The sequence below is a fragment of the Ahaetulla prasina genome, chromosome 7 (genome assembly GCF_028640845.1).
Source record: "Ahaetulla prasina isolate Xishuangbanna chromosome 7, ASM2864084v1, whole genome shotgun sequence".
In the NCBI taxonomy this organism is placed as follows: Eukaryota; Metazoa; Chordata; class Lepidosauria; order Squamata; family Colubridae; genus Ahaetulla; species Ahaetulla prasina.
In genome coordinates, this window is record NC_080545.1 from 78665827 (window position 1) to 78692780 (window position 26954).

The 26954-nt window shown below is 39.7% G+C and overlaps 1 protein-coding gene across 1 annotated transcript in view; it reads left to right on the forward strand.

Annotated features, from left to right (window-relative positions):
* Positions 1-26954, forward strand: part of CREB3L2 (cAMP responsive element binding protein 3 like 2) — a 75742-nt gene that overhangs the window by 19737 nt on the left and 29051 nt on the right. Inside the window, exon 2 of the mRNA XM_058190103.1 lies at positions 24187-24403. Coding sequence (XP_058046086.1) covers positions 24187-24403 — 217 coding nt within the window. The remainder of the gene's footprint in view (positions 1-24186; positions 24404-26954) is intronic.

The window sequence follows — 26954 nt, forward strand, 5'->3', positions numbered from 1 at the left end:
AATATTTATACAGCTACCCATCTTTCAAGCAATTCTGGGCTGCTCCCAATCAATCCAATCAGATGTTCATTACTGGTGAATAACACATAAATTACCTTTTTCCTCTCAGTTTTAAAAGGAATAAAGAATTGTGACATCAAATGATTAATAAACTGGAGGGAAGCACCATAAGTTGGCCCATCTTTCAAAGTTACTACTGCAGTACTCTAATCTCCACAGATATTGCCTTTACTGCTGCTTTGTTCTTGGGGCACTACTTTTGAATAGAAAAATGTGTTAATTTAGGATGTTTACAAGCAATAAAAACAAGCTGGCATATAATCAGTCATAATTACTACGTATCACCATCTGTAAGACAGTGTCTCAAAAAGCTAAAATAAAAACAATGTATAAATATTACATTAAAGTACTGAAAACAATTTAAAAGAGTAAATATAAAAAGACCTGACCAATTTTATTCATGGAAAGACCCTTGACTCTAAGCAGCAAGAATTCTACCATTTTGGAATTGGTTCACCTATGCCAGATAAATAGACCTTGGTGAGCTTCAAAAAGATGCAGTTACAAAATTATTCCATTGATTGGGATATGCTAGGAAAACAGCTTTCCTGTTTTGCCCTGATTCAGTGTGAAGAGCCTCACTTCCCCAGCTCTGAAAAAGTGGAAGCTAATCTATATATAGAACTGACCAATTATGGTAATCAGGACAAGCTCAACCAACATATCCCAGAAACCAGTCAAATTACACAGCCAAAAATCGGGCTTAATTTCTTTTTTAAACTTCTGATGTAAGAACTTTGAAAGGAGTAAGAGGGTGCAGAAAACGTTAAATGCAAGAAACATTACTATTATGCAGAAAGAAAAAAAAACAAATGCAGAGGTGCTGACTCTATAAAACCGCTTAGAGAGGGCTGTAAAGCGGTATGTAACAGTAATAGAGGTCATCTAGTCCAGGGGTCTCCAACCTTGGTCCCTTTAAGACTTGTGGACTTTAACTCCCAGAGTTCCTCAGCCAGCTTTGCTTGCTTTTCCAAAATGGTAGAATTCTTGCTGCTTAAGAGTCAAGGGTCTTTCCATGAACAAAATTGGTCAGGTCTTTTTATATTTACTTTTTTAAATTGTTTTCAGTACTTTAATGTAAAATTTATACATTGTTTTTATTTTAGCTTTTTGAGACACTTACCTACTTTGTGGTCCAAAGTATTGGGTATCTTTCTCGATTGTCTCAGATGTCACCTGGAGGCTTACTAAAGATGCCAGGGTTTCACTCAGCCTGTCTGAATGCAATACATATGCTCTATAATTCAACCCTGAGCCACATATATTATCTTCTCTTGGTGTCACATGTGGGCATCAAACGCTTCAGAAAGCGCACAAATGGGATAAATTTGCATGTATGCAAACTTCTAAGGAAAAACTATGCTTTCTACATGAATGTTTATGACAGCATGCCCATGTCAGCTACAAATTTTCAATAAACTGCACAACTGGATGAAAATAATTTCAACAAAGATTAAAAATGACAAGTTGAAAACAGACTTTGACCATAGCTTCAATTAGGAAACTCTGAGTATCCTAGACTAAGCTAAATTCAAAAACACAAGGGAATTCCTGAAAGCTTGGCATTCAGACAAATCAGCCATCAGCAGGCACATAGGTATAAACAACATTTACACACATTTTAAAAGAGATGATAGAAAACATACAATAAAGTCATCCACTCAGTTATCCCTTGAATATTTTAAAAGAAAAGGTTATGGTGGAATTTTTAGTGTGGAGGAGATGAAAGAAACTACTAGGAGGGATCAACCCTGCACTTAGAACTAGTTAGATGGCTTTTGTGGTTATCCAGCCTGATACTGGCCTCAAATTAGCACTTGGACTATGATGTTTTGGAAACCAGCAAGACGTTACTTCAAGAGTAGAAAAGAAACACTGTGAACTGGAGAAGTCTGTTCTGTTCCCAGCCTGCATGACTAATAATAATACAGAATTCCAGAACATAAGCATGCTGGTGATTTCTTTCCTTTACAGCCAACTGTTTATGCAAAAGAAATTCCCTAATTGGAGTCTTTGGTATTAAATTATTAAGCCATTTAAATTAGGTTATAAAAGTTTTCCGGTGGCTTGATTGCCTTTGTCAAGTAATGGAAGCTCACTTTGCCCCTTCACTAATTGATGAGGCCAGACATCTGTGTGATAGTTAGATTGTAAGGAAAAGGAATTAGCTATAAAATCATGTTTAACAGTGTTTGAGATACTAAGCTGTCTTGCTCTGACAAAGTAACTGAAATTCTTTATAGTATTTTATGTGAATTATATAAGAGAGGGATTTAGGGTATATTCCAAATATTTAGATGTCATTTTAAAATCTTCAAAACTGGTTATTTCAGATTTTAAAGGCTAAATTGCAAAGGGAAAATACTTACCTCTGTCTGTTTATAGAGAAAAAATATGTTCTTTACTCATAAACATGCACCTATTTCCAAAATTGGCAACATGAGCTGTATTTCATTAACAATGATAACCCTCTTTGTGAGATGTACACTGAGTAAAAGTGAGCTTTTAAAGGTGCCTTCTCTTAATCTAAGGAGTGTCTAGGTCAGGGGTGTCCAAACTTGGTCCCTTTAAGACTTGTGGACTTCAACTCCCAGAGTCCCTCAGCCAGCAAAGCTGGCTGAGGAACTCTGGGAGTTGAAGTCCACAAGTCTTAAAGGGACCAAGTTTGGACACCCCTGGTCTAGGTAGAGAATGTGAAAATTAGGAAGGCCACTTTAAAGAATGGGTTATAATTATACTCAATGCCAAATTTTATGTAATTATTCCTCATGATTCTTGCAACAATTACATATATAATTTCAGTACTTCCATTTATTTGATTCTGTCCATTTATGAATGTATAATTTGCATGATTACGGGAAGGTGTGGCCAGCGTCGCGATGAAATGGACGCTCACCCCGAAAGCTCTGGGGTGAGCGCTGAAATCCCCCCTGAAATGGGGTCCGCTGCGGGTCATAGCTGCCTCGTAGAAGGCAGTGAAGAATGGGTAGCCGCCAGAGCAAACAGGGAGGTTGCAAACTCCCTGCAGCTCTGGTCTTTTCCCCCGACCCATTGGGGAGGAACAGCAGCTGCCATCAGCTGCTACAAAGTCGGAGACGGCCACAAGAACGGGCAGGAGGAAGAAGCACTTTTGTAGAACAGAAGATTGAAGTCGGGTGAGTTGTTACCAGCTCACGAAGAAATATTGCTTTTAAAATAGGCACAAGCATTGAAGAAATGTGGAACTAGCAGGTAAACTTAATGGAAATTGAAAACGGAAGGAAATAAACTAAAGGATATCCTAAATTCTGAAAGAGAGGGCTTGGAATGGAAGTCTAGAGCCCTAATTAAATACTAAACAAAAGTAAACTATTTTTCCAATTAAGTAAATTGCCTTGGAAGTTTTGATTGACTATTTAAAATTTGTACAAAAAGAAAAAAAAGAAAAAGGGAAAGCGGAGATAAAGGCAAGGAGTGGCTTAACATCACAGAAATAAAACGGTGACTGTGCTAATTGAGATTGTAAATGAAAAAAGGATATTTAAAGGCAGAGGAAGAAAGGGAAGAGAAATCATCTTTGTGAGTTTAAGATTATTCCAAAAAAGACTGATATACTTGTGTGAAGGAAAGACTGTGGCTAAGAAAGTTGATTTTTATGACTTAAAATCTTTAAGAACAAAAGAAACTAAATTGCAATTTAGGCACGACAGAAACAAAATGGCCACTTTGTTATTTGTGAACTGTAATTTGTGACTAAAGAGTGACATCCAGAGGCAGAGAAAGAAATGCAAGAGTCAAATATTCCCAAGAAGATGGATATATTGGTGTGATCACACAATGGTTTTAAGAAAGGATTTTGGAGGGCTGACCTCAAATTTAGAGGTAGAGGAAGAAATGTAAGAATCGAATGGTCTTTGTGATTTCAGGACTATTCCCAAGAAGATGGATACGTTGGCGTGATCAAAAGACAGCTTTAAGAAAGGACCATGAAGGGCTGACTTCAGATTCAAATATGTCAAAGAATTAAGCAGAAATGATAATTATAGAATAATTATTAATGATTCCTTGTGGAAGGGAGGAAAGGATTATAGAAAAAAGAGGGAAAAGAGGGAAATGAATGTTAAGGAATTTATGTTGTAAATCTTATTTCTATTTTTTTTTCTTTTCTCTTTCAAGAATATGCATTGTAATTTGAAATGATTTGTGATAAAACTTCCAAGAGAATAGTTAAATATAATGAGGGTAATTATCTGGAGAAATAAGACACCTACCCCTTTAAATTTTTATATTTCTTATTGAGAATTGATTATATGACTTTTTAGCACATGTTATTTAGAGGCAGAGCAAGATGATAAGAGGGAATAGTCTTTGTGATTTCAGGACTATTCCTAAGCAAAATGGAAATGCCAATGCGATTGCAGGGCAGCCTTAAGAAAGGGTTTTTAGATGGTCTGACCTCTGATTTAAAAGTAATAAAATGTTCAGTCCTGTTAAACTTAAGAAGCTAATAGAGAATTATTAATGATGTATGGTTATATTTTGAACAAAGCCGGATAGGGTAAAAAGGGTTTAAAATATGGGGACCAGACTAGATTTAAATGAATTTCAGAATGGGGAGATGAATCAGAACTTTTTTTTACTAGATATGTGCAAATAATAATAAATTCTAAGAGAGAGAAGGAAATACATTGATACAATACAATGGGGGGTGAAATTTGAAATACGTTTATGGATGGTACCTGACTGATATCCTGTTCAAAATGATTCTTTTTTATGTGTATTAAAAATATGCAAAAAAATTTGCATGATTACTAGGATTCTTTATAGAACTTAGGTGCACTTCTCTGCATTCATGAATCTGCCTATAGAGAGAAAAGTTTGAGATAAAAAATAAAAAGGGGTCCTTGGATTTTTGTGTGTATGTGGGAATAAGCTACAGATAGGCAGCTGTTTTTTGTTTGTTTTTTGTATTTCTTTCTATGTTGCCACAGCTTGAAACATTAAAATTCACACAGATGGACACAGAGTTCTCCAAGATACTCCAATAGTAATGGATACGTTGGACCCTTGCTTGTGATCAAGACCTGTCAACATCTCAATCTATGGCATGTCATTTTCAATTTAAGAGGTGTAACAACCTGTTACTCTTTCCTGCTGGTCTATTTGTCAGTCCTGATGACATGAAAGCAGGGCCCTAATCTCTACAATGCAGATGAATAATGAATTTATACCCTGACAGCCTACTTAAAATAGCGTCTGAAAGTTTGTTTCTTGAGATAAGGCAAGTGAAGCTGTACAAACCACTTGTGAAGTACTTTTTATAGCAGAATTCCAATTATGTTGGCTGGTTCACAACTACCAAGTGTTAATTTTTCCTGATTAAATCAGCTATGAACTTGTCCTGCAGTTTTAGGAGCCTTGACCATTTTCCCCGCACTAAGTAAGAATTTTAAAATGTCAATAATCCCTTTGGGGGGAAAAGGTGGGGCTTTTTTTATATGATAGGTGTATGTCACAAGTTTGGTAGGGCAGTTTAAATGAGGAGAAGCAAAGATCAGAATGTACTGCAAAAGCTAGAGATAAAGAGGAACATAGGGATATAATTCTACAGGTAAACATAGAATTATAATCTAGTTCCAATCTTAAGTATTAATGGCCATAAAAGAATGTAAAGATAATTTCTTGATTAGCTGCTTTACCAGGATATCTAGTGCTAGTAATATATGCAAGCATGCTTTTCCCTTCCATTCACTGAAAGTTTAATAGCAAAGAATATTTTATGATTGTCTTTCATAACTTTCAAATCAGACCTGTTCTCCTATCTTCTCCTTTGTGTAAAAGTAACCACAGTCTGTTAATAGGATTTATATGAAGATTTTCTTTTTCTTTTATGATATTGGACTACGCAGGCACACAGACATCCCAGAAACGTATTACTGTAGAAAAAGTACATTTTTCTACAATCCAGAATTCCAGGGATTAATAATAGTAATAATAATAATAATAATAATAATAATAATAATAATAATAATAATAATAATAATAATAATAATAATAATAATAATAATAATAATTTAATTTGTATACCACCCTTCTCCCGAAGGACTCAGGGCGGTTTACAGCCACAATAAAATACAAAAAACAACACATACAATACTAAAAACAAACATTAAAAAACTTATTCAATTTGGCCCCATTTTAAAATACAATATCGATCCTGTAAAATTAATAAAAATGTAAACCCATAAAACCAGTTAAAAATTTAAAAAATTCAAGCCAGTCCAGCGAGACGGAATAAATAAGTTTTAAGTTTGCGGCGAAAGGTCCGGAGGTCGGGTAGTTGTCGAAGTCCAGGGGGAAGTTCGTTCCACAGGGTAGGAGCCCCCACAGAAAAGGCCCTTCCCCTGGGAGCCACCAGTCGACATTGCTTGGCTGACGGCACCCTAAGGAGTCCCTCTCTGTGAGAACGTGCCGGTCGCTGGGAGATAGAAGATGGCAGTAGACGGTCCCGTAAATGTCCCGGTCCTAAGCCATGGAGTGCTTTAAAGGTGGTCACCAATACCTTGAAGCGCACCCAGAAGACAACAGGCAGCCAGTGCAGTCTGCACAGGATGGATGTTACATGGGAGCTCCGAACTGCTCCCTCAATCACCCGCGCAGCCGCATTCTGGACTAACTGGAGCCTCCGGGTGCTCTTCAAGGGGAGCCCCATGTAGAGAGCATTGCAGTAGTCCAAGCGAGAGGTAACAAGAGCATGAGTGACTGTGCATAGGACATCCCGGTCCAGGAAGGGACGCAACTGGCGAATCAGGTGAACCTGATAAAAAGCTCTCCTGGAGATGGTCGTCAAATGGTCTTCAAAGAACAACTGCCCGTCCAGGAGAACGCCCAAGTTGCGCACCCTTTCCATCAGGGCCAATGACTCGCCCCCAACAGTCAGCTGTGGCTGCAGCTGACTGTACCGGGGTGCCGGCATCCACAGCCACTCCGTCTTGGAGGGATTAAGCTTGAGCCTGTTCCTCCCCATCCAGACCCGTACGGCTTCTAGACACCGGGACAGTACTTCGATAGCTTCGTTGGGGTGGCCTGGGGTGGAAAAGTACAGCTGTGTATCCTCAGCGTACAGTTGGTACCTCACCCCAAAACCACTGATGATCTCACCCAGCAGCTTCATATAGATGTTGAACAGGAGAGGCGAGAGAATCGACCCCTGTGGCACCCCACACATGAGGCGCCTCGGGGTCGATCTCTGCCCCTCTGTCAACACCATCTGCGTCCGGCCAGAGAGATAGGAGGAGAACCACCGATAAATGGTGCCTCCCACTCCTAAACTCTCCAGCCGGCGCAGCAGGATACCATGGTCGATGGTATCGAAAGCCGCTGAGAGGTCTAATAGAACCAGGGCAGAGGAGTAACCCTTGTCCCTGGCCCTCCAGAGATCATCAACCAACGCGACCAAAACCGTCTCCGTACTGTATCCGGGTCGAAAGCCGGACTGGAACGGGTCTAGATAGACAGTTTCATCCAGGTACTGGGGTAATTGACGTGCCACCGCATTCTCTACAACCTTCGCCGTAAAGCGAAGGTTGGAGACCGGACGATAATTTCCTAAAACAGCTGGGTCCTGGGAAGGCTTCTTGAGGAGGGGTCTCACCACCGCCTCTTTCAAGGCAGCGGGAAAGATCCCCTCCCGCAAAGAAGCATTAATAATCCCCCGGAGCCAGCCTCGTGTCACCTCCTGCGTGGCCAGCACCAACCAGGAGGGGCACGGGTCCAGTAAACATGTGGTGGCATTCAACCTTCCCAGAAACCTGTCCATGTCCTCGGGAGTCACAGGGTCAAAGCTATCCCAAACAGCCTTAACAAGACGAGTCTCGAACCCCTCGCCTGGATCTACCCAATTTTGATCCAATCCATCCCGAAGCTGAACGATTTTATCGTATAGATAACTGTTAAACTCCTCGGCACGCCCTTGTAATGGGTCCTCCCACCCCTCCTGTTGAAGGAGAGAGCGCTTCACCCGAAACAGGGCGGCCGGGCGGTTATCTGCCGACACAATGAGGGAGGAAACGTAAAAACGCTTCGCATCCCTCAATGCCACTAGGTAGGTCCTACTATAGGACCTCACTAGTGTCCGGTCAGCCTCCGACCGGCTGGATCTCCAAGCACTCTCTAGGCGTCTTCTCCGGCATTTCATCTCCCTCAGCTCTTCGGAGAACCAAGGAGCTGGTTGAGACCTGCGCCGGGTCAGAGGCCGCAAAGGCACGACACGGTCCAAAGCTCCAGCTGCGGCCTGTTCCCAGGCCGCGACTAGTTCTTCAGTCGTGCCGCGGGCCAGATTCTCGGGAAACGGCCCAAGCTCCGTCAGGAACCTCTCTGGGTCCATCAGGCGCCTGGGACGGAACCAACTCCCTGCGGTGGTGAGTAGCGGTCCGAAAGTCCAGACAAAGGAGAGAATGATCTGACCATGACAAAGGCTCGACAACTAAATCATTTAAAATCAGATAATTCGCCCACTGGCCAGAGATAAAAATCAGATCTAGGGTGCCTCCCCCGATGTGAGTAGGGCCGTCAACTAATTGAGTCAGGTCCATGGCCGTCATGGAAGCCATGAACTCTCGGGCCGTCGAGGATGCCGCGGCAGTTGATGGCAAATTGAAATCCCCCATGACCAACAGTCTAGGGGTTTCAACTGCCAACCCAGCCAGCAATTCCAACAGCTCAGGCAGGGCTGTTGTCACGCAGCAGGGAGCCAGATATGTGATCAATAAGCCTACCTGAGTCCTACGACCCCACTTCACATAGAGGGATTCACAACCAGCTATCTGAGGCACAGTGGTCTCCCTCGGTTCCAGACTTTCCTTAATAATGACCGCCACCCCCCCACCCCTACCTTGGGCCCTCCGCTGATTGATTATGTGTCTTCTATACAGTGCTGTATAGTACAGAACAGTCAAAATTAAACATTAAATCAAGAAAACATAAACTGTATGAGGAGGAGGTAGAGCAAGATAAGGAGAAGGGAGACTGATTTTGATGACTCTCCTGTTATTTTGAAGAATCCTGTATAGGGAGATTTTGAATTCATCCATTTCTTTCTCCCACCTGAGTTTTGCAACAGGCTGGATGGCCCTTCCTGGGCAGGAAGCCCAGTTTTCTTTGGAAATGGACGGATTTGATACCAGGATGTTTCTTTTGGCTGTGAGACAACTAATTCTCGTAAGCAGGTTGTTTAATACCACTTCAGATCATGGGCTCCCACTTGATTCTAGCACCAAAACAGGAGTGGTGTTACAAGAAGCCCAAGTAAGAGGGGACACTAAATTTTATATTTAGTTTATAAATCTAAGCATTATAATATCATATCTTCAATATAATGTTCAGCTATCCAATAATTTAAGTCATTCTTTTTGATAGAAATTAACTGATTTTCTCAATTCCACTTTATTTATTGTTATGTTATGGCTCCCTTGGGTGGCTCAGTGGCTAAGATGCTGAGCTTGTCGATTGAAAGGTCAGCAGTTCAATGGTTCAGATCCCTAGTGCCGCGTAACAGGGTGAGCTCCCGTTACTTGTCCCAGCTTCTGCCAACCTAGCAGTTAGAAAGCACTTAAAAAATCCAATTATTTGAACATTCTGACACATTTGGCATTTAGTCATGCTGGCCACATGACCACAGAGACGTCTTTGAATAGCGCTGGCTCTTCGGCTTTGAAACGGAGATGAGCACCGCCCCTAAAGTCAGGAACGACTAGCACATATATGCGAGCGGAACCTTTATCTTTACGGCTCCCTTATGTGTTATCTTCCGATTTTCTTCTAGAAACTTTTCCCAAAGTGATTACGTGTCTCCCACCCCCCACCCCATACCATTCATTGCCTATATTGGAGATCAGTAAGTAAAGTTTATTCAGTCTTGCCATCTGGTTTCCTTTATAACTTCCATCCTCCTTATCCAGAAAGAACCCTCTGGCTGAGGGGGAAAAAAAAGAGGAAAATTCAGGTACTCCCCGACTTATGACCACAATTGAGGCCAAAATTTCTCTGTTAAGTGAGTTTTGCCCTATTTTAGGACCTATCTTGCCACAGTTGTTAAATGAATCACTGCAGTTGAAAGGTTAGTAACCCGATTGTTAAGTAAATCTGGCTTCCCCATAGATTTGCTTGTGAGAAGGTCACAAAAGGTGATCACATGACCTTGGGACAGCGCAACGGTCATAAATATGAAACAGTTTGTAAAATAGGGCAAAACTCACTTAACAAATATCTCGCTTAACAACAGAAATGTTGAGAGACGACTTCCGGTATCCAGTGGCAACGGACGTCTGGAAGGTTTCTCCTGCCTCCAGCGCCCGAATCCGGCCGCCGCCGAGGCCCTCAGGGGCCAGGTGTTCCGAAAAGGACACCTGCCGTACGGACGGCTCGCCAGGGGTCTCCCAGCCGACATACAGGACTGTGGGGACCGATGCTGGCGCGGCCTAGGCTTGGCGGGGTTCGGAGGCCACAGGCCGCGGCCATTATTTTGGTCGTGCCCTGGGGCGCTGTGCCCGGTGACACCGGGGCATTGGATTTATAACTGCAGCAGCCTGGTGGTGAACAGGGCACGGAGTAGAATTGAGGAGGAGAAGGGAAGGGAATATCGGTAAACGTGAGTGGAGTGCTCCGGAGTGCGGGGGGGTTTTCTCTCCCCTGCGGTTGGAAGGAGCACGAGTTATTTTGGAGAGAGGAGAACTTAAAATAAGAAGATTACCGGTTTTGTGGAGCTCTGGAGAGAAGAGGTGATGGAGAAATTTAGGAGGGAAGGTTTGAGGCCCCCCCTCCTTCTGGGGAACAGTGGTGGCGTCCAGCTTCCGCCTTCACTATGAGAATTTTGATGACATCACTTCCCTTCGGTTTCCTGGTTGACTAACTGTACTCTGGACTCGTTGCTCCTGTGAGTGCCCCCTGGTGGATCCGGAGGAAATTACAAGGATACTGTGCTTGCCTGAGGATTTTGATTCTTTTTTTTTTCAAATGGCAAAAGGTCAGAGACCAACTGCTGGAGAGATGGAGCCAATATGGACAAGAAACTGGATGATTTGCAAAGAGGCCAAACGGAAATAAGAGAAGAAATTGTGACTATCCAAAAGGATTTAAAGGATACTCAACAAGTCTCAGCAGAAAACAAGCAGAAAGTGGAAGGTCTGGAGGGTGAAATGCGGCCAGTGCAGAAAAGAGAGGAGACGACAGGCAATGCTGTGCTTGGACTACAGATGGATAAAATGTCTTATTTCCTTAGGTTTCAAAATTTGGAAGAAGTGGACCAAGAAGACTTGAGAGATGTTGTGACTAAATTGTTGGGAGAATTTCTTGGGAGAAGTGTTGATTTCATGAATTGGGATGTGGATCGAGTTTATAGAGTTAATTCGCAATATGCACGCACGCATGCAGTTCCCAGAGAGGTTCATGTCAAATTTGTGAGAAGAGAGACGAGATGAAATTCTTAGAAAACATAGGAGTGGGGCACTGATTTACAGGGGCAGGAGATAGCCATTCTGAGGCAGATTCCCAGACAGGTACGTGAAAAAGAAAGAAATATTATTTTTGTCAAGCAAATTGTACCAGAAGGAGTGGGCTTCAGATGGCTGATGCCAGAGGATTGATGATTTTCCGGGAGGGCATTACGAAAAAATCAGTACAATTGCGGAGGCTACGGCCTATGTGGAGGAACACAAAGCCTTCCTGGAATCAGATGACCCAGGAATTGAAGAAGGGAGGTTATAGATCATGGGGCTGAGCGGCTGCCGCTGTTGCGGCCCTGGAGTTGGGTCAGGCTGAACCCAGAGTTCTGAGATCCAAAACTAGGAAGTGATAAAGACATTTGGGATTGTGTTGGTTTTCCTTATTCTCTTTTGTACGATATTCTGTTTATTCTTGACTCTTCTTTATTACGTATTTAAAATTTGCAAACTTTGCTACTTCGTGTCACCTGCTTGCCTTATGGCTGTTGTATGTGTTAAAAAATTTGAGTAAAATTCTTATTTTAGATAAGAAAAATGAAAATTTACCATACCTGATATGTATTTGTATAAACCTTTTTTGACTAATAAAAACTTTTTGAACAAAAAAAAAAAAAAAAAAAAAACAACAGAAATGTTGGGCTCTGTTGTTGTAAGTCGAGGACTATCCATATTACATTTAGATTTTAATTTTATTGCTAGTGAACAGAAATCTGCACCCTAGCACATTCCAGATTTGTGAGGTTTACAATTCCCATAATTACCAGCCTGTTGTTCAGACACATGGAATGTGTCATGAAAAGTCTGATAAATCTATGATCTTTTGGAATTAACTCTGTTTAATTAAATTTGTTTCTTCACCATAGATCAATATATTTATTCAGTCGTGTCACTATGATCTGTAATATTCCGAGAAGCAGTTTCTCAACTGGGGATCTGTCATTTAAGGTCTGGACATCTATATTCTTGGAAATAATAGGATAATTTTATTCCACAAATACTATCCCCATGCCAATAAACGTTAGTTAAACAATGTACCTTGCATGTATACTAGGGCAAACTCCAAGTTGCAGCATAGCGTGTAAACTTTTCAGCAAGCAAAATTGCTGGTTTTTAGGTCAAATATGTCATGACTAAGCCAGGAGGTCACCCAGCTCTTTTGTGTTTCATTCCAGCTCTGCTTGGAAACCTCACTGAAGACAACTGACTGCATTTTACCTTGAGTGAATAATTTGAGAGACAGTTGCTTTTCTTTTAGAATTTTCTAGTTTTGTATCCATATCCAAGTGGTGGCATGTTCAATCCTGTAATCTCAGCCAGCATAGGTGTTTGAAAATGCTATGTTGAAATTATAGAAATTTGAAATCCAGCATGTCTGTCGGGAAAGACCACATTTAGTGTACTGTGCATGTACAGGTAGTCCTCGACTTATGACCACAATTGATCCCAAAATCTCTGTTAAGTGAGACATTTGTTAAGTAAGTTTTGCCCTACTTTTTGATCTTTCTTGCCTCAGTTGTTAAGTGAATCACTGCAGTTGGTAAATTAGTAACCTGGTTGTTAGGTGGATCTGGCTTCGCCATTGACTTTGCTTGTCAGAAGGTTGCAAAAGGTGAACACTTGACCTTGGGACACAGCAACGGTCATAAGTATGAACCAGTTGCCAAGCATCTGAATTTTGATCACATGACCATGGGGATGCTGCAAAGGTCGTAACTGTGAAAAACGTTCATAAGTCACATTTTTCAGTGCGGTTGTAACTTTGAACAGTCACTAAATGAACTGTTGTATGTTGAGGACTATCTGTACAGTATACTAGAAGGGAATAGGATCATTGCTGGGTAGCCAAGCTTAAAAGAGATCAAATTTCAGAGGTTTCATACTTAAAGAATTCATGCTTCCCTTTTTTGCAGTAGTCAAAACATTTATCACAGTAAATAGTTTTATTATCTTCTGTATTCCATTCCTTGAAGTTGTATTTAGTTTAAGATTGTTTTGTAATGCTGTTTTGTTTTTCACACTCTATAGCTTTGATGTTTTTAATTGAATATATATAGCTGTTTTTAATTGAATTCAAAATAGTTTAGTAATGTCTTTGCTGTGGTATTTTACCACTTTTTGTACCGTCTATTCCCAACCTATACAGTGTCTTTGATCTTAATTAATATGCCAGTTCTATAACTCCTCTTCACTCTTTTGCTATGGTAGTTTGCCATCTGTACAATAATGAAGTTGCAATGTGGGATACATTTGTCTGGGAATAAGTTGTTGAAGTCCCTGGATTTCTTTTGAATAAATATGCTTGGGGGTTTTCACTGCATGGATTACATGAAGAAACATCACAACACTTATTCCTGAAGGGATACTCAGCTGCTCTTGCTATGTTACTTAGTTCTGCATGATTCATTTCTCTCTCTCTTTCCACTCTAACCCTATTCTCTTCCAGCTCTTGTGGGAGGAAGGTTGGTGATGCCTGGAATTCCATCAGAGTGAAATAGCCAATTACTTTAGGAAGTTAGCTTTCACTCATTACTAAGCTAGAACTCCATGCGCATACATAAAAACAATTTTCAAAAACATATTTTCAGTGGGCGGTACCTGAATTACAATGTAAAATATTAACTTAAGGATTAAGAAACCTCTAAGGTCAGGGAATTTGGTGAAGCAGAACGCTGGCAATTCCGAATCTTAGTTTGGCCATCAAAGGCTCTTTAAATTATGGATAGCCAATTCAACAGGTAGGGGATGTATTCAATATTTGAGGAGGCTACTTGTTGAACTTGCTTCAAGTTATATTTATTGAATTGAATTTGAATTGAATTGAATTGATTTTTATAGAAATCGGAGCCACCGTAATCATTGATTACGCTGTTAGACCAGAACCAGGAAGAGCTTCGTTCAAGTCCATTTTCAGCAACTGGGTGACTTTGGATTAGTTGCTCTTTCTTAGGCCAATCTTCCCTCATAGGGTTGTTATGGGGTGGGGGGGAAATGAAGGAGTATTTGTAATTTGTGTGATGAATAGTGTGGATCCTGGCATTGTCATGTTACATAATGGTTGTGATGCGTGTTTACATAACACCTATAGTTAAGTGAATGGTAATATATTCGGTCAGTGGTTCTCAACCTTTACTTCACCAGGAACCACTTTAAATACCTTTTGTGGCCATGCACCATGCCCATGCCCCCCCAAGACTTAACTCAAGATTTATATTGTAACATTTCTTCAAACCTTCGCAGATCCCCTGTGATGATAATGTGGACTTCCAGGGGTTCTGCAGACCACAGGTTGAGAACTACTGTATTAAGTCATGCATCACACTGAACCATAAGCTAATCACACTACAATAGCTTCTTTACACTACATACTAAAGAAAACAAAGTCCTTTGAATTGCACTTGATTCCTGATGAGATTTTAAACTCATTCATAGCATTAGAAGTGGTAGCCACAGCCTTCTTCTATTATTATTATTATTTACTTCCTGCTCTGAATTATAGTTCTGGAATTCTTGAATGATCTTTAATTCAAGTACTAAGGAGCAGCTCAATTTAGATTCCCATCCTGACTTCAACTGTCTATTAAATAACAGTAAAACTGGTTTGACTGTGAAGTATAAGGTTAAGATATTAACAGTGCTTCTTATCCTATACTATATTTGCATGTACAACACATATTGGGTTGTTTAAATCATAGTTTGTTAATTAAGCCAGGAGCAAGTCAGAACACTTGCGTATGAGCAAATTAATCATGGTTTCTTTATTGAAATCTCAATATTTTCTGTCAGTGTGAAAAAAATATCTGGGACACATCAACAAGCAACCAATAAGCCAGGATCCTAGGTTCACTAATTATTATTCGTACTTTCGTACTTCGTACTTTTTTTTTTATCACATGACCATGGGGATGCTGCAAACTAATAACCATAATCTAGTGTTCATAAGCAGTGACTTTACATTGTGGTGTCCTTTTTCCTTGGGATGGATTTACACTTCACATGGAGTTAAAGCCAAGCCATGGCTTAAAGTTATGTGCAAAGGAGTTCATTAAATTTCCTAATAATGATGTTAAGTGTTTCAATTAAAGCACAGAATGGAAGTAGATGGAGTCTCTGTCCTCCATTGGCTACTTCTCTGTAGCTGCTGGTTCTATACTAATTTTGCTTTTGTTATCCAAATGACTTCTGGGGTGCTAGAAACTGGACTGGAGGCTGCAAAGTGAAGCACAGAGGGTGCGCGCCCTGCTCTGCTCTACAGCAGTTTTTGCAATCAGATATAAATAGCCCTTTATGCCAGAAGCAGGATCAGAGAAAGGAATGTTTTGTCTGGAAGGCATGGTATGTGGCTGGAGCTAAGGAGCTGCTGCTAGAGGCTCCAGTTGGTACACAGCCAAGTGTACTTTCTAATGTCGCTCTTCTCCTGCTCTTCTAAAGGTTGGGCTTTCTTTTTTTCTACACAAAGACAAATAGATTGAGTGCACAGGAGGCAAAGCCTAATCTAGTTTTTAAACAATTTCTCATCTCAAATTCATAGCAATTTTAAGGTTGTGAATTATTGGGATGGGTTTTTGGGATGTAGCAATGTTGTTCAGATGTTCTCACCTTCTTTATTAGGTTTCTTAATTCTCATTTTTTCACTCCATTCCTTTCCAAGACTTTGTATCTTTTTACTCTTTCTGTCTAAGGTGGGGTGTTGCGGCCCGCCAGTGGCCAGCAAAGCTGGCAGCAGATTTGGACAGTGAGGAGGTTGGGGAGGAACGTGGGACAGTCCTGGAGTCTGGGGAAGGCTCAGACGATGGCTCTGAGTTGGAGACAGAGAGGGGACCAAGTCTATCTGGTAGTTCTTTGTTGCCTCCAGAGTCTCTGGAGTCTGACATCAGCGAGGCAGAAGAACAGAGTGAGCCTGCTCCCAGTGTGTGCATGCGTAGAGAGGAACAATTAAGGAAACAGGGTTGACTTGGAAGTTAGGCTTGGAGATGATTGGCCCCTCCCATAAGACATAAAAGAGAAGCAAACGGAACGAATTAGCTAATGGAAATTAGCTCTTTGGCAACATTCCACATGAGATAGGTGGGTGTTGATAACCTTCCTCTGAAAGACTGTAAATGAAAGTAATTTACAGCCATAGGAATTAGAGGTTTGCTGGGACTAAGTTTGTGCTGTTTAATTTATAAGGAAACCTAGGTCAGAACACAGGGGCGTCAAACTTACGTTGTCATGGCATGTATTTGGACTTTTTCCCCTTTGCTAAACCAGGCGGGGCCAGCATGTGACGCGTCTGGCCCGCGGGCTGCGAGTTTGACACCCCTGGTCTAAGGGGATCATTTTGACTGGTGGAGATAGCTCAGACAATTTGATTTTTTTTCTTCTTATCTTATTTTTTTTAGGACGGGTATCAAACTTGATTTCATTGAAGACCACATCAGGGTTGACTTTGGGGTGGGGGGGCGTGGCTGGTGTGTGTGTGGTCAGCTCGACATCCCTCATGTCATGGGCACCTGTGGTGGCCCAAGTGCTTTGCAAGTGAAAACGGGCTCCCGAGCTCTGTTTTTGGCTGCGACTACCTCCTGCAAACCTCTGCCAAGGAAAACGGAGTTCGGGAGGGCCACTTTCGGCTCTCCCAAGCTCTGTTTTCACTGGCAGAAGCCCCCCCGGGCCGGTCCTTTGCTGTTTCTAGGGTGGCTCCGTGATCCAGATCTAAGCACCCTGTGGCCCGGATCCGCCCCCTAGGGCTTGAGTTTGACACCCCTGTTCTAGGAATTTCAATTAATGCAATTCATCACCATTAATTCATCACCTCTAGGTATGGGGTGTACAAGTGTCTCAATGGATGATGGACTATATTTCAAAGAAAGTGGTTGAGGCCAGGACAGAAATTAAGTTCAGTTTCATTTATATTTAATTAAAAAATTAAATCTAGTTAATACAGTGTTACTAATTTCCTGGTTAGCCATTTTAAAGGTTTTCTTTCATGTCTTATTAAAAGTAGAATTTTGTAACATCTGAAAGTCTTCAGAGGCCTCATGCAAAGCCTTCAAGAGTTTCATGCCTGCTCAGATTGTTGATTTGACTGGATTGTATAAATTGGATGTTTTGATACTAGGAAAATTAATTCACAATTTCACAGCTGGCAGTCGTGGTTTAAAATGACCTGGACTTTAGCTCGTGATTTTGTGTAAATAGTGGCTTGAGGTGATCCAGACCTCCTGCTGTGATATTATTCTGATACTGGAATTTGTTTACTGCTTTTACTTTTAATGACATTTGCAAGCTGGATGTGGATGCATTTATCATGCTCTTACCTTTGCTTTATAAAGGCCATACATCTGTCTAGCTCACGGTTCATTTGAATCATGCATTTGCGTCAGCAATTGCACGTACTGTATACTTTTCACTTTTTCCCTGGAATGAGGCAGGCTGTTAATACTTCATCATCAATATCTTCAGTGAACATGTCAGGGGAATATGTAGCAGCATCTCACTTACAAGTCATATCTTTTGACATTTATCTGTCCAGTGAATTTAGAGATGGTAAAAAGGAATATTTGGAGAAACATTCTAATTTTCTTCACAGAATATGAAGTTGCTTTACCTCTGCTGTAGAATCCAGCCTTGGAAAAATAACTCCAAGATGCCAACCTTTCTAGATTCCGAAATTGAACTTCAGTAGAATATTAATGAAAACTAGACAGAACTTTGTTGTGTGCTGGGCATCAGGATTCTAAACCAAGAGAATTTTATCTCCACATCGCTATGTGAGCGATATCTTTTCATTCTGTTTCTGTCTCAGGAGGTTTCCCATTTGTGTTGGTTTTTAAAAAGGCTTCACAGATGTTAAACACTAAAGGGCATTTTCATGGTTGATTTTAGCTAAATTCTGATTACCATAGTGTTTCTGTTAGAACACTGAGAGATCCCTGTTTTTCATTTGGCTTGTTATTTGGAAAAGCAGATTTTAAAATACCTTCCCAAAGCAATATTTAAATTAAAAATAAATAATGCATATTATTTTAACAAATGACATTTTTAGGATTTATTCCCCTGGCCTGGACTATTGGTGGTAATAGCCCCGGGTAGTAAGGGGAGAGAGAAAATCCTGTTGAGATGGTTTTGAGGGAGGTCTTTTTTTATTTTCTTTTTCAGGGACCCTTCTCTCAGGGCAATTGCTAATGATTCCTGGGGTTGAAGTTGGAAGAGAGGAGGATTTAGACAGTTTAATTTAATTTAAATTAAATTAAACAGTTTAATTTATAATTTGCAAAATAGTACAATTTAAGATTAGAGTGTTGTTGATAGGTAATTAGTCCTCCTTTTCTAGCATTGGCATATGCCTATAAATTTGAAATACATATGAACTTTATGCTCATGTTTTATATTCTAGTTACATCTTTCTCTCTTCTCAGCACAATCCATTTAAGATTTCCTACGTTAAATAATCACAAATTTTCATTATGTTTTAATTTGGAAAATCCAATCCTTCTAAAAAACTAAGGTTTGAAATTACGAATTGAAGCTAGTTTCCCAGTTTGAAGAAAATAGAAATCCAAGCTTTCAGGGAAAACGGGACTTAATTGCTGACAGGGTTAGCCTGGCCTCCAATCAAACTTAGTTAATAGTGTTGCTAACTTAGCAGCTCAACATAAACATAAAACTAAAAATATAATATTTCAACTGCTGAGTCAGGGGTGAAATGCTCCCGGATTGGATCGGATCACTTGATCTAGTAGTGATCGTGGCCAATAGTTCAGCAATCTGGTAGCGATGGCAGAATGAAGATGTGCCCACCCGCCCAGATGTCATTACTTCCTGGTTTTAACCAAGAAGTAATGTGTTTTTTACCTTCTGCGCATGCGCAGAAGATCTGTGTGTGAATGTGATGCGTGCAAGCGAGCACGTGCGCGTGGCGCATGCACTTCCGAACCGGTAAGTAAGATAAGTAGATTTCACCCCTGTGCTGAGTACTTTAATTGTCTCAGAATAGGATGCAATGGCAAATATGTTCATAATTCATTATGTAGACTATTCTAAAATATAGTGCTTGTTTTAAATGAATATTCTCAGATATTACTGTAATTGAAGCCATATACGCTCATGTATTATTACCTACCTACCACTGGGCTATTAGAGAAAGCTACCTGTTGTTTGATAACACTAAGTATCAGACCAAAACTTTCAGTTACTCTCCTGTTGTAAGTTTATTCCAATGGCTAATTTTATGTAATAATAAGTATATGCTCTATTGTTATTTCTGCTATGAGTGTCCCAATTTGGCATTTGTATTGATTGCTCCATTTTGAATTTTTGTTCCCAAATTCTCTATGGCACCTGATTAGCATAGTTTTGTTGCAGGGAATAGAAATACTCCTGACTTTACTACCCTGTTTGCATTTTAAGAAAGTTGCTTTAAGCCTTTATATACATGAACAATCCATTTAAGATTTCCTACGTTAAATAATCACAAATTTTCATTATGTTTTAATTTGGAAAATCCAATCCTTCTAAAAAACTAAGGTTTGAAATTACGAATTGAAGCTAGTTTCCCAGTTTGAAGAAAATAGAAATCCAAGCTTTCAGGGAAAACGGGACTTAATTGCTGACAGGGTTAGCCTGGCCTCCAATCAAACTTAGTTAATAGTGTTGCTAACTTAGCAGCTCAACATAAACATAAAACTAAAAATATAATATTTCAACTGCTGAGTCAGGGGTGAAATGCTCCCGGATTGGATCGGATCACTTGATCTAGTAGTGATCGTGGCCAATAGTTCAGCAATCTGGTAGCGATGGCAGAATGAAGATGTGCCCACCCGCCCAGATGTCATTACTTCCTGGTTTTAACCAAGAAGTAATGTGTTTTTTACCTTCTGCGCATGCGCAGAAGATCTGTGTGTGAATGTGATGCGTGCAAGCGAGCACGTGCGCGTGGCGCATGCACTTCCGAACCGGTAAGTAAGATAAGTAGATTTCACCCCTGTGCTGAGTACTTTAATTGTCTCAGAATAGGATGCAATGGCAAATATGTTCATAATTCATTATGTAGACTATTCTAAAATATAGTGCTTGTTTTAAATGAATATTCTCAGATATTACTGTAATTGAAGCCATATACGCTCATGTATTATTACCTACCTACCACTGGGCTATTAGAGAAAGCTACCTGTTGTTTGATAACACTAAGTATCAGACCAAAACTTTCAGTTACTCTCCTGTTGTAAGTTTATTCCAATGGCTAATTTTATGTAATAATAAGTATATGCTCTATTGTTATTTCTGCTATGAGTGTCCCAATTTGGCATTTGTATTGATTGCTCCATTTTGAATTTTTGTTCCCAAATTCTCTATGGCACCTGATTAGCATAGTTTTGTTGCAGGGAATAGAAATACTCCTGACTTTACTACCCTGTTTGCATTTTAAGAAAGTTGCTTTAAGCCTTTATATACATGAACAATAAAATAAAGAAGAAAAACAAGATAAATTTAGGGCAACCATAAAAACATGGATAATCAATAGAAATAGAAAACAAAATATAGATAAGGCTATTGATGATTAGATGTATATAATGTATATAGAAATTATATGGCAGATGTTTACTATTAACATCAGCCATATAAAACCTAGCCAATAGCTATTCAAATGAAGAAGTTGCAGCATAATCATAGGGACCTAAACCATAGATTTAATCATAATCTGTTGAATAAGCCACAGTGGCCTGTTTCACACAGAGTACTAAGTTATGGCACGTTTTGCAGCATCGGGTCGTATTTAATTTCTGCTGGTGGGTAAAGATTCTATATGTAGAACCCTTGGACTCTCTGACAATAGTTGTTTTCTTGCAGATATTTCATTAACCAAACCAGGTAACATCATCAGTGCTAGTAGGGACTGGGGTTTGCTGTCATTTTATGAGTGGTGGTTGTTTGATTGGGCTATTGTTTGCCGTTAGCTTTTTTGACAGTTCCTTGATTACGGTATTGTTGGCTTCTTGTTGGTCTAGTGTTTGGCGTTAATCTCTGCTCATCTATATGCAGCAATTATTCTTTGTTGACATACTTGTATGCTGTTCTTCTGCATGCCACAATGAGACAAAGATATCAGTGCTTACTGCTGTCCTCTTGTGAATTTGAAAGGCTTGGTGTTGTGGTGTGTGTGTGTGTGTTTGTGTGTGTGTGTGAGAGAGAGAGATGGATGGATGGATTATGGGCAGATCCTGAAACAGGTTTCGGTTGTCTTGCACGAGATGTATTTATTTTGCATTCTATGCTAAACACACTTGTTATTCAACTCCTTATTGTAAATTTGTGAGCTTTCATAAGGGCATTTACATTAGTTTGCTCACAAAATGCTTCTTCCTTATTGTACTTTCTTTTATTTGTTAAGCCACCTCCCAGGGGAAGGCAGTGACAAACAAGTTCTGTATTGTTATCAAGAAAACTATACGGGTATATTAATTATATCACTAAAAGATGAACTGGACTTTACTTTTAAGGGTGGTTCAGAGAGTAAGTGGCATAAATTATAGTCCAGTGCTCTGAGAAGCTGATAAATCCCCTTTCCATTAAAAAAAGTAGCACGGGGCACAGTTAGATTTAGCAGTTTAGAAATCATTAGACAGTAACTACCTTCGAACAAATATACACAATTACCAATGAGTTTATTATCAACATAACAAATATAGTGTGTTGCTACTGTAGACTGTCTTAATGGTTCTTTATGAGCATAGGCACACAACAGTGTGGAGGAAACTGTCATTTGTGCTTTGTTTTCACATAAAGTAAGCTACTCTTGGCTATTGTGATAAGCGTGTTTTCTTTATGGAACACTCATTCCAGAAAATACTGGAAAAACATGTTTTTTCCTACAGCTGAAGATGAAAATGTCCATCCTCCCATGCTTAGAGAATGTAAGTCTTGAAAGATACAGTGCCTCTGAAAATATATGTGCTTTAACAACATATCATACAGGGTTCTGCATCCCTTAGTTGGGTGACGTATACTTATTCATTCTTTTTCATTTCCCACAGAGCTGTTTTTGGGCAGTGTTGAAAATTGCTTCATTTTGTTCAAATTAAAATAACATGTTTAGCATTTGTCACAGGGTTTTCCTGAGTTTATTTTGCAATATTTGTATTTCAACGCTACACCGAATTTAATAATTACTTAAAAAGTATCTGGAGAGCATCTAGTAGTTTCTAGAGCATTCCTCTTCTATAGCCATTTCTGCTGTTTGCTGTAAACTCCAATGAAAATAGCTGCTTCGTTATTGAACAATTCTTGCTATTAGGGAACTTTTCTTTATATTTTGACAAAGCCTGCTTCCTTGCATTTCCTTTCTAGTTCTCCTCACCAAAATAAAGAAAATAACCATTTTATTATTGTCGTGGGGAAAGTTATAGCCGTGCACTCTCAATAATCAACATCCCTTGATTAGTTGCATTCATAGACAGACAAATATGCACACGTGTAAGTGAAGTGTTCAGAAATTAAATACAGAGAAAGTGTATACTACTGTATTTAGTGTAACATAAAGCTGAAAAAATACTGTAGAGTTTGGCATGTGGGTATAAGATATTGGAATTACATATGTTTGAAAACTACCCAGATTCCAGTTTCTACAAAATAGACTGAATTGGTAGCATAGTGAAACAGTTGCTATCAAATCTGGATGGAGAGGATGTTCTGCTCTCTCCTGAACTGCTGGAACTTGACTCTTCCCATAAATTGTCTTATAAATTGATAAAGTGAAGTACTTCATAGAACATCTTGTGAACACATATTTTCAGTTATCATAAGATGTGATGATCTTTGGCATTAAATGTTTTTAAATTGTTGCAAGTATGAGTCCAAAGTATGCAGATTGAGAATGGGATTGAAAAAAACAACGTAATTATACAGTAGCATTGCCTGCCCCTGCTAAATGGGCCTTTAATGTCTATGTTTAGAAATCTTTCTAAAGGTCTATGAAATTTTTGGGAAGGGCATATTTGGTGTAGCCATAGTGTTGAAAAAAAGGAAAAGTCCTGCTTCAATCATGATGATAACCTACATGAATACATAATATGAATACAGAGAGAGACTGTTCGTACCTCACTGAATGTGCTACCAGGAATCCATTTTTTGCTATGTGGCTTTACGTTAATAAGCTAGAAATATACGGAAATGTTTTTGTGTGATCAGGCTAGTAAATTATTAGAATACCAAATCAAGAATCATGATTTCACATTGGTAAATGAATATTGTTGTAGTTCCCTTTGGTGTTGATTCTATCCTTATTGTTGTATACTCAAAAGAGCCCCATGATTGAAAGTGGCCTGTGCTCACATTATGAGCTTCAAGTTGATTATAAAGAGCAGGGAAAGTGTCTCCCCACCCATGAACTTCCTTTTGTAGATCTGATGTTGCACAACAATTGTTATATCCCTAAACATGTGGTGAGGACAAGGGCATGATGAAATTGAAGCTATTTCATGACAGTTAATGAGAAGATGGAATTGAAAAATCTCCCAAATTGAAGATCTGGTATTGAAGACTCTTTGAATAGAGAGAGTGATTAATGCTGGTTCTGTTATTTTGTTACTGATCATTGGGTGGAACCAATGTCAAGTATGACTTAGAGTTTTTATTAAATTCTTTCTTTGCTTCTTTCCCTTTCTTACAGCCCTTCACAGAACTCCTTGATGACTTTTCCCAGGATGTTTTGGGACAGCTCTTGAACGATCCCTTCCTGTCTGAGAAAAATGAGATGATGGAAGTGGAGTTATCACCAGTTTCCCCAGCTCCCCTCATCCAGGCAGAGCATAGCTATTCCCTTTGTGGGGACTCTCGGCCGCAGTCGCCATTGACCCATATTTCAGCTGATGACAATTTCAATGAAGGTAAAAGAGTGTAATGAATTTTGCTAACCAGCTTCTGGAAATAAGACTCCCACTATTGGTTGCCTTTTTATTATTATTTGCATTTATATCCCGCCCTTCTCCGAAGACTCAGGGCGGCTTACACTATGTTAGCAATAGTCTTCATCCTATTTGTATGTTTATATACAAAGTCAGCTTATTGCCCCCAACAATCTGGGTCCTCATTTTACCTACCTTATAAAGGATGGAGGTGTAACCTGTCTAGAATCTTGAAGTAGGCAATGGGGTGTGAATATCTTAGGATTTCAGACATTTCCAAAGGATGCTGTTGTCAGGGGGGAAAAAATAATGAAAAAAATGGTTACTGTTTTCCAGTGCATTGCTCAGACAATCCATAGATAGTAGGTTTGAATATTTTGAAAAACTGAAGCTGTATTCAATTTATATAATTGTAAATAAAGTCAAATATTGCAAACTGCCATTAGCCTCTGGTGGTCATATCTGCAGAAAATGAGATCCCTGTTTATTTTAGAAACCTGCTTGGTTCCAAAACGATTCTGCGCACCAAAGAGAGGTGGAAGATTTCTTTTATATGACCATTGTTCTAGCTGTGACCATATATGCTGCGGAAAATCACTTTGATATGCATTTATTTAATTGGATCTCCCTTAACACCCTGCCAACAAATTAATTCACACATTCTAAAAGTAACTTATTATCCTTACCATTTTCAAGTGATAATTCATGACATGTTTTCTTTCTTGAATGAGTAAAAATATGTGAGAATGATTTTTAAAAAAAAAAATAGGAATTCATAATCTCAGCAAATATAAAAGGTCTTAAGTGAAGGCCTAAATGTAGACGGAGAATTAAATCATATCTTTTTATAGAAGTAAATCTACAACTTGAACATTGAAGTATTCATGTTCCAGACAATCAACCCTCCTGGCCCCATATCACCTACATCTCTTTAGTGCTCTCACAAAGTTGTTTTCATAGAGAGGGGGCAGTACACATTCACAAAATGGCTGCCATTCTGAGGATGGCCAATCATAGCCCATCCATTGATGAAGACAAGCTGGAGAGGTTGCTTCCTGCCACTCCTATTACCTCAGGTGACCTCTGACATTTTTCTGGGCATTTGGACATATTTCGAATGAAGTATAGAGTTATCATTTTTATTTCTTAAAGAATGTTACTGAGCCTATGCAGAACTTGAAAGCATTCCTGTTATGCAAGACTGCTTTGCTTTCTAGCATGACAGCTTCCGTTTCATTTTTTTTCCCAAACTGAAAATCCCAAAAGAAATTGCAATCAGGTGGACCTGAGAATTCACATGATGCTGTGTCTGTGTGTTTCTCTCATTATCAATCGGTTATAATTAATATGTTTTTTTTTCTATTGAAAATAGACAGTTATATTTAAGATCTTGGGGATTCCAAGACTTAGAGTTACTCATACCTCTGGTGAATCATTAATGATTTTTTTACTGTTTTAAGCGCTGATGCCTGCTTATCAAGCCTGCTGAGATAAAATTGGATAAGAGCTGGAATAAAACAATGCCGTTTTTTTTCTTCCCCCTTCATATAGTTTCAGTTTCTCTAACATAACTAAGGTTTCCACTTTAAAAGAAAATAGCCATTGGAAAGGAATCTTAATTCATATTGCAGTGGAGTGTAATCGTTTGTCAGGGTTCTGACCAATGCCCTAATAAAATTAAGAGTCTCAAGCCATTTAGCAAGAAAATTCCAGTTGTTTATTAGGAGTGCCATGTTGGCATGACCTAGGTGAAGGCAACTCTGGCTTCACCCAATTTGCGCCTTGCCTCTGACCCTGTTTCCCCCTCCCCTGGAGTGTGTCACCAGTCACATTCCCCAATGAAGCAATTTCGCGGATCATAGAAGTTGCTGCTCTACAAAGAGACCTTGACTATATGTAAGAATGGTCAAACAATTGGCAACTCCAACAAATATCAACCAACAAATGCTCTGTCTTATACATTGGCCAAAAAAAATCAGAACATCAAATACAAGTTGGGCAGATATGACCTTGTAGACAACCTTCATTCTGTCAAGGACCTTGGAGTACTCATCTCAAATGATCTAAGTGCCAGAGCTCACTGCAACAACTTTGCCAAGAAGGCATTAAGTGTTGTTAACCTAACCTTGCGAAGCTTCTTCTCCGGTAATATTGTACCGCAAACTAGGGCACACAAAACATTTGCTAGACCAATTCTCGAATACAGCTCATTTGCCTGGAACCCGCTGTCAAGGTTCCAGAAGAACCTCTTCTGCATAAAAAAACCCTCAGAAGCCATTGTTTTTCAGAGTTCTTTACTAGCATGAGGAAACTGGCACACGATGAGTGAAATTCCAAAACTGAACTTCCGGATTCTTTTCCCAGTTATACAACCCCCAAGAGTCCCACCCCCCTGACCCCTTTGATGGCCACATGGTCCCACGTTCTCCCAGTTCATTCGAATATCTTCTCGCCACTCTTCCTGCAGATGTGAACACCATCCGACCTTGACCGCTTGAAGAATGTTACCATACCCCTCAGTCCCCCTTCTTCC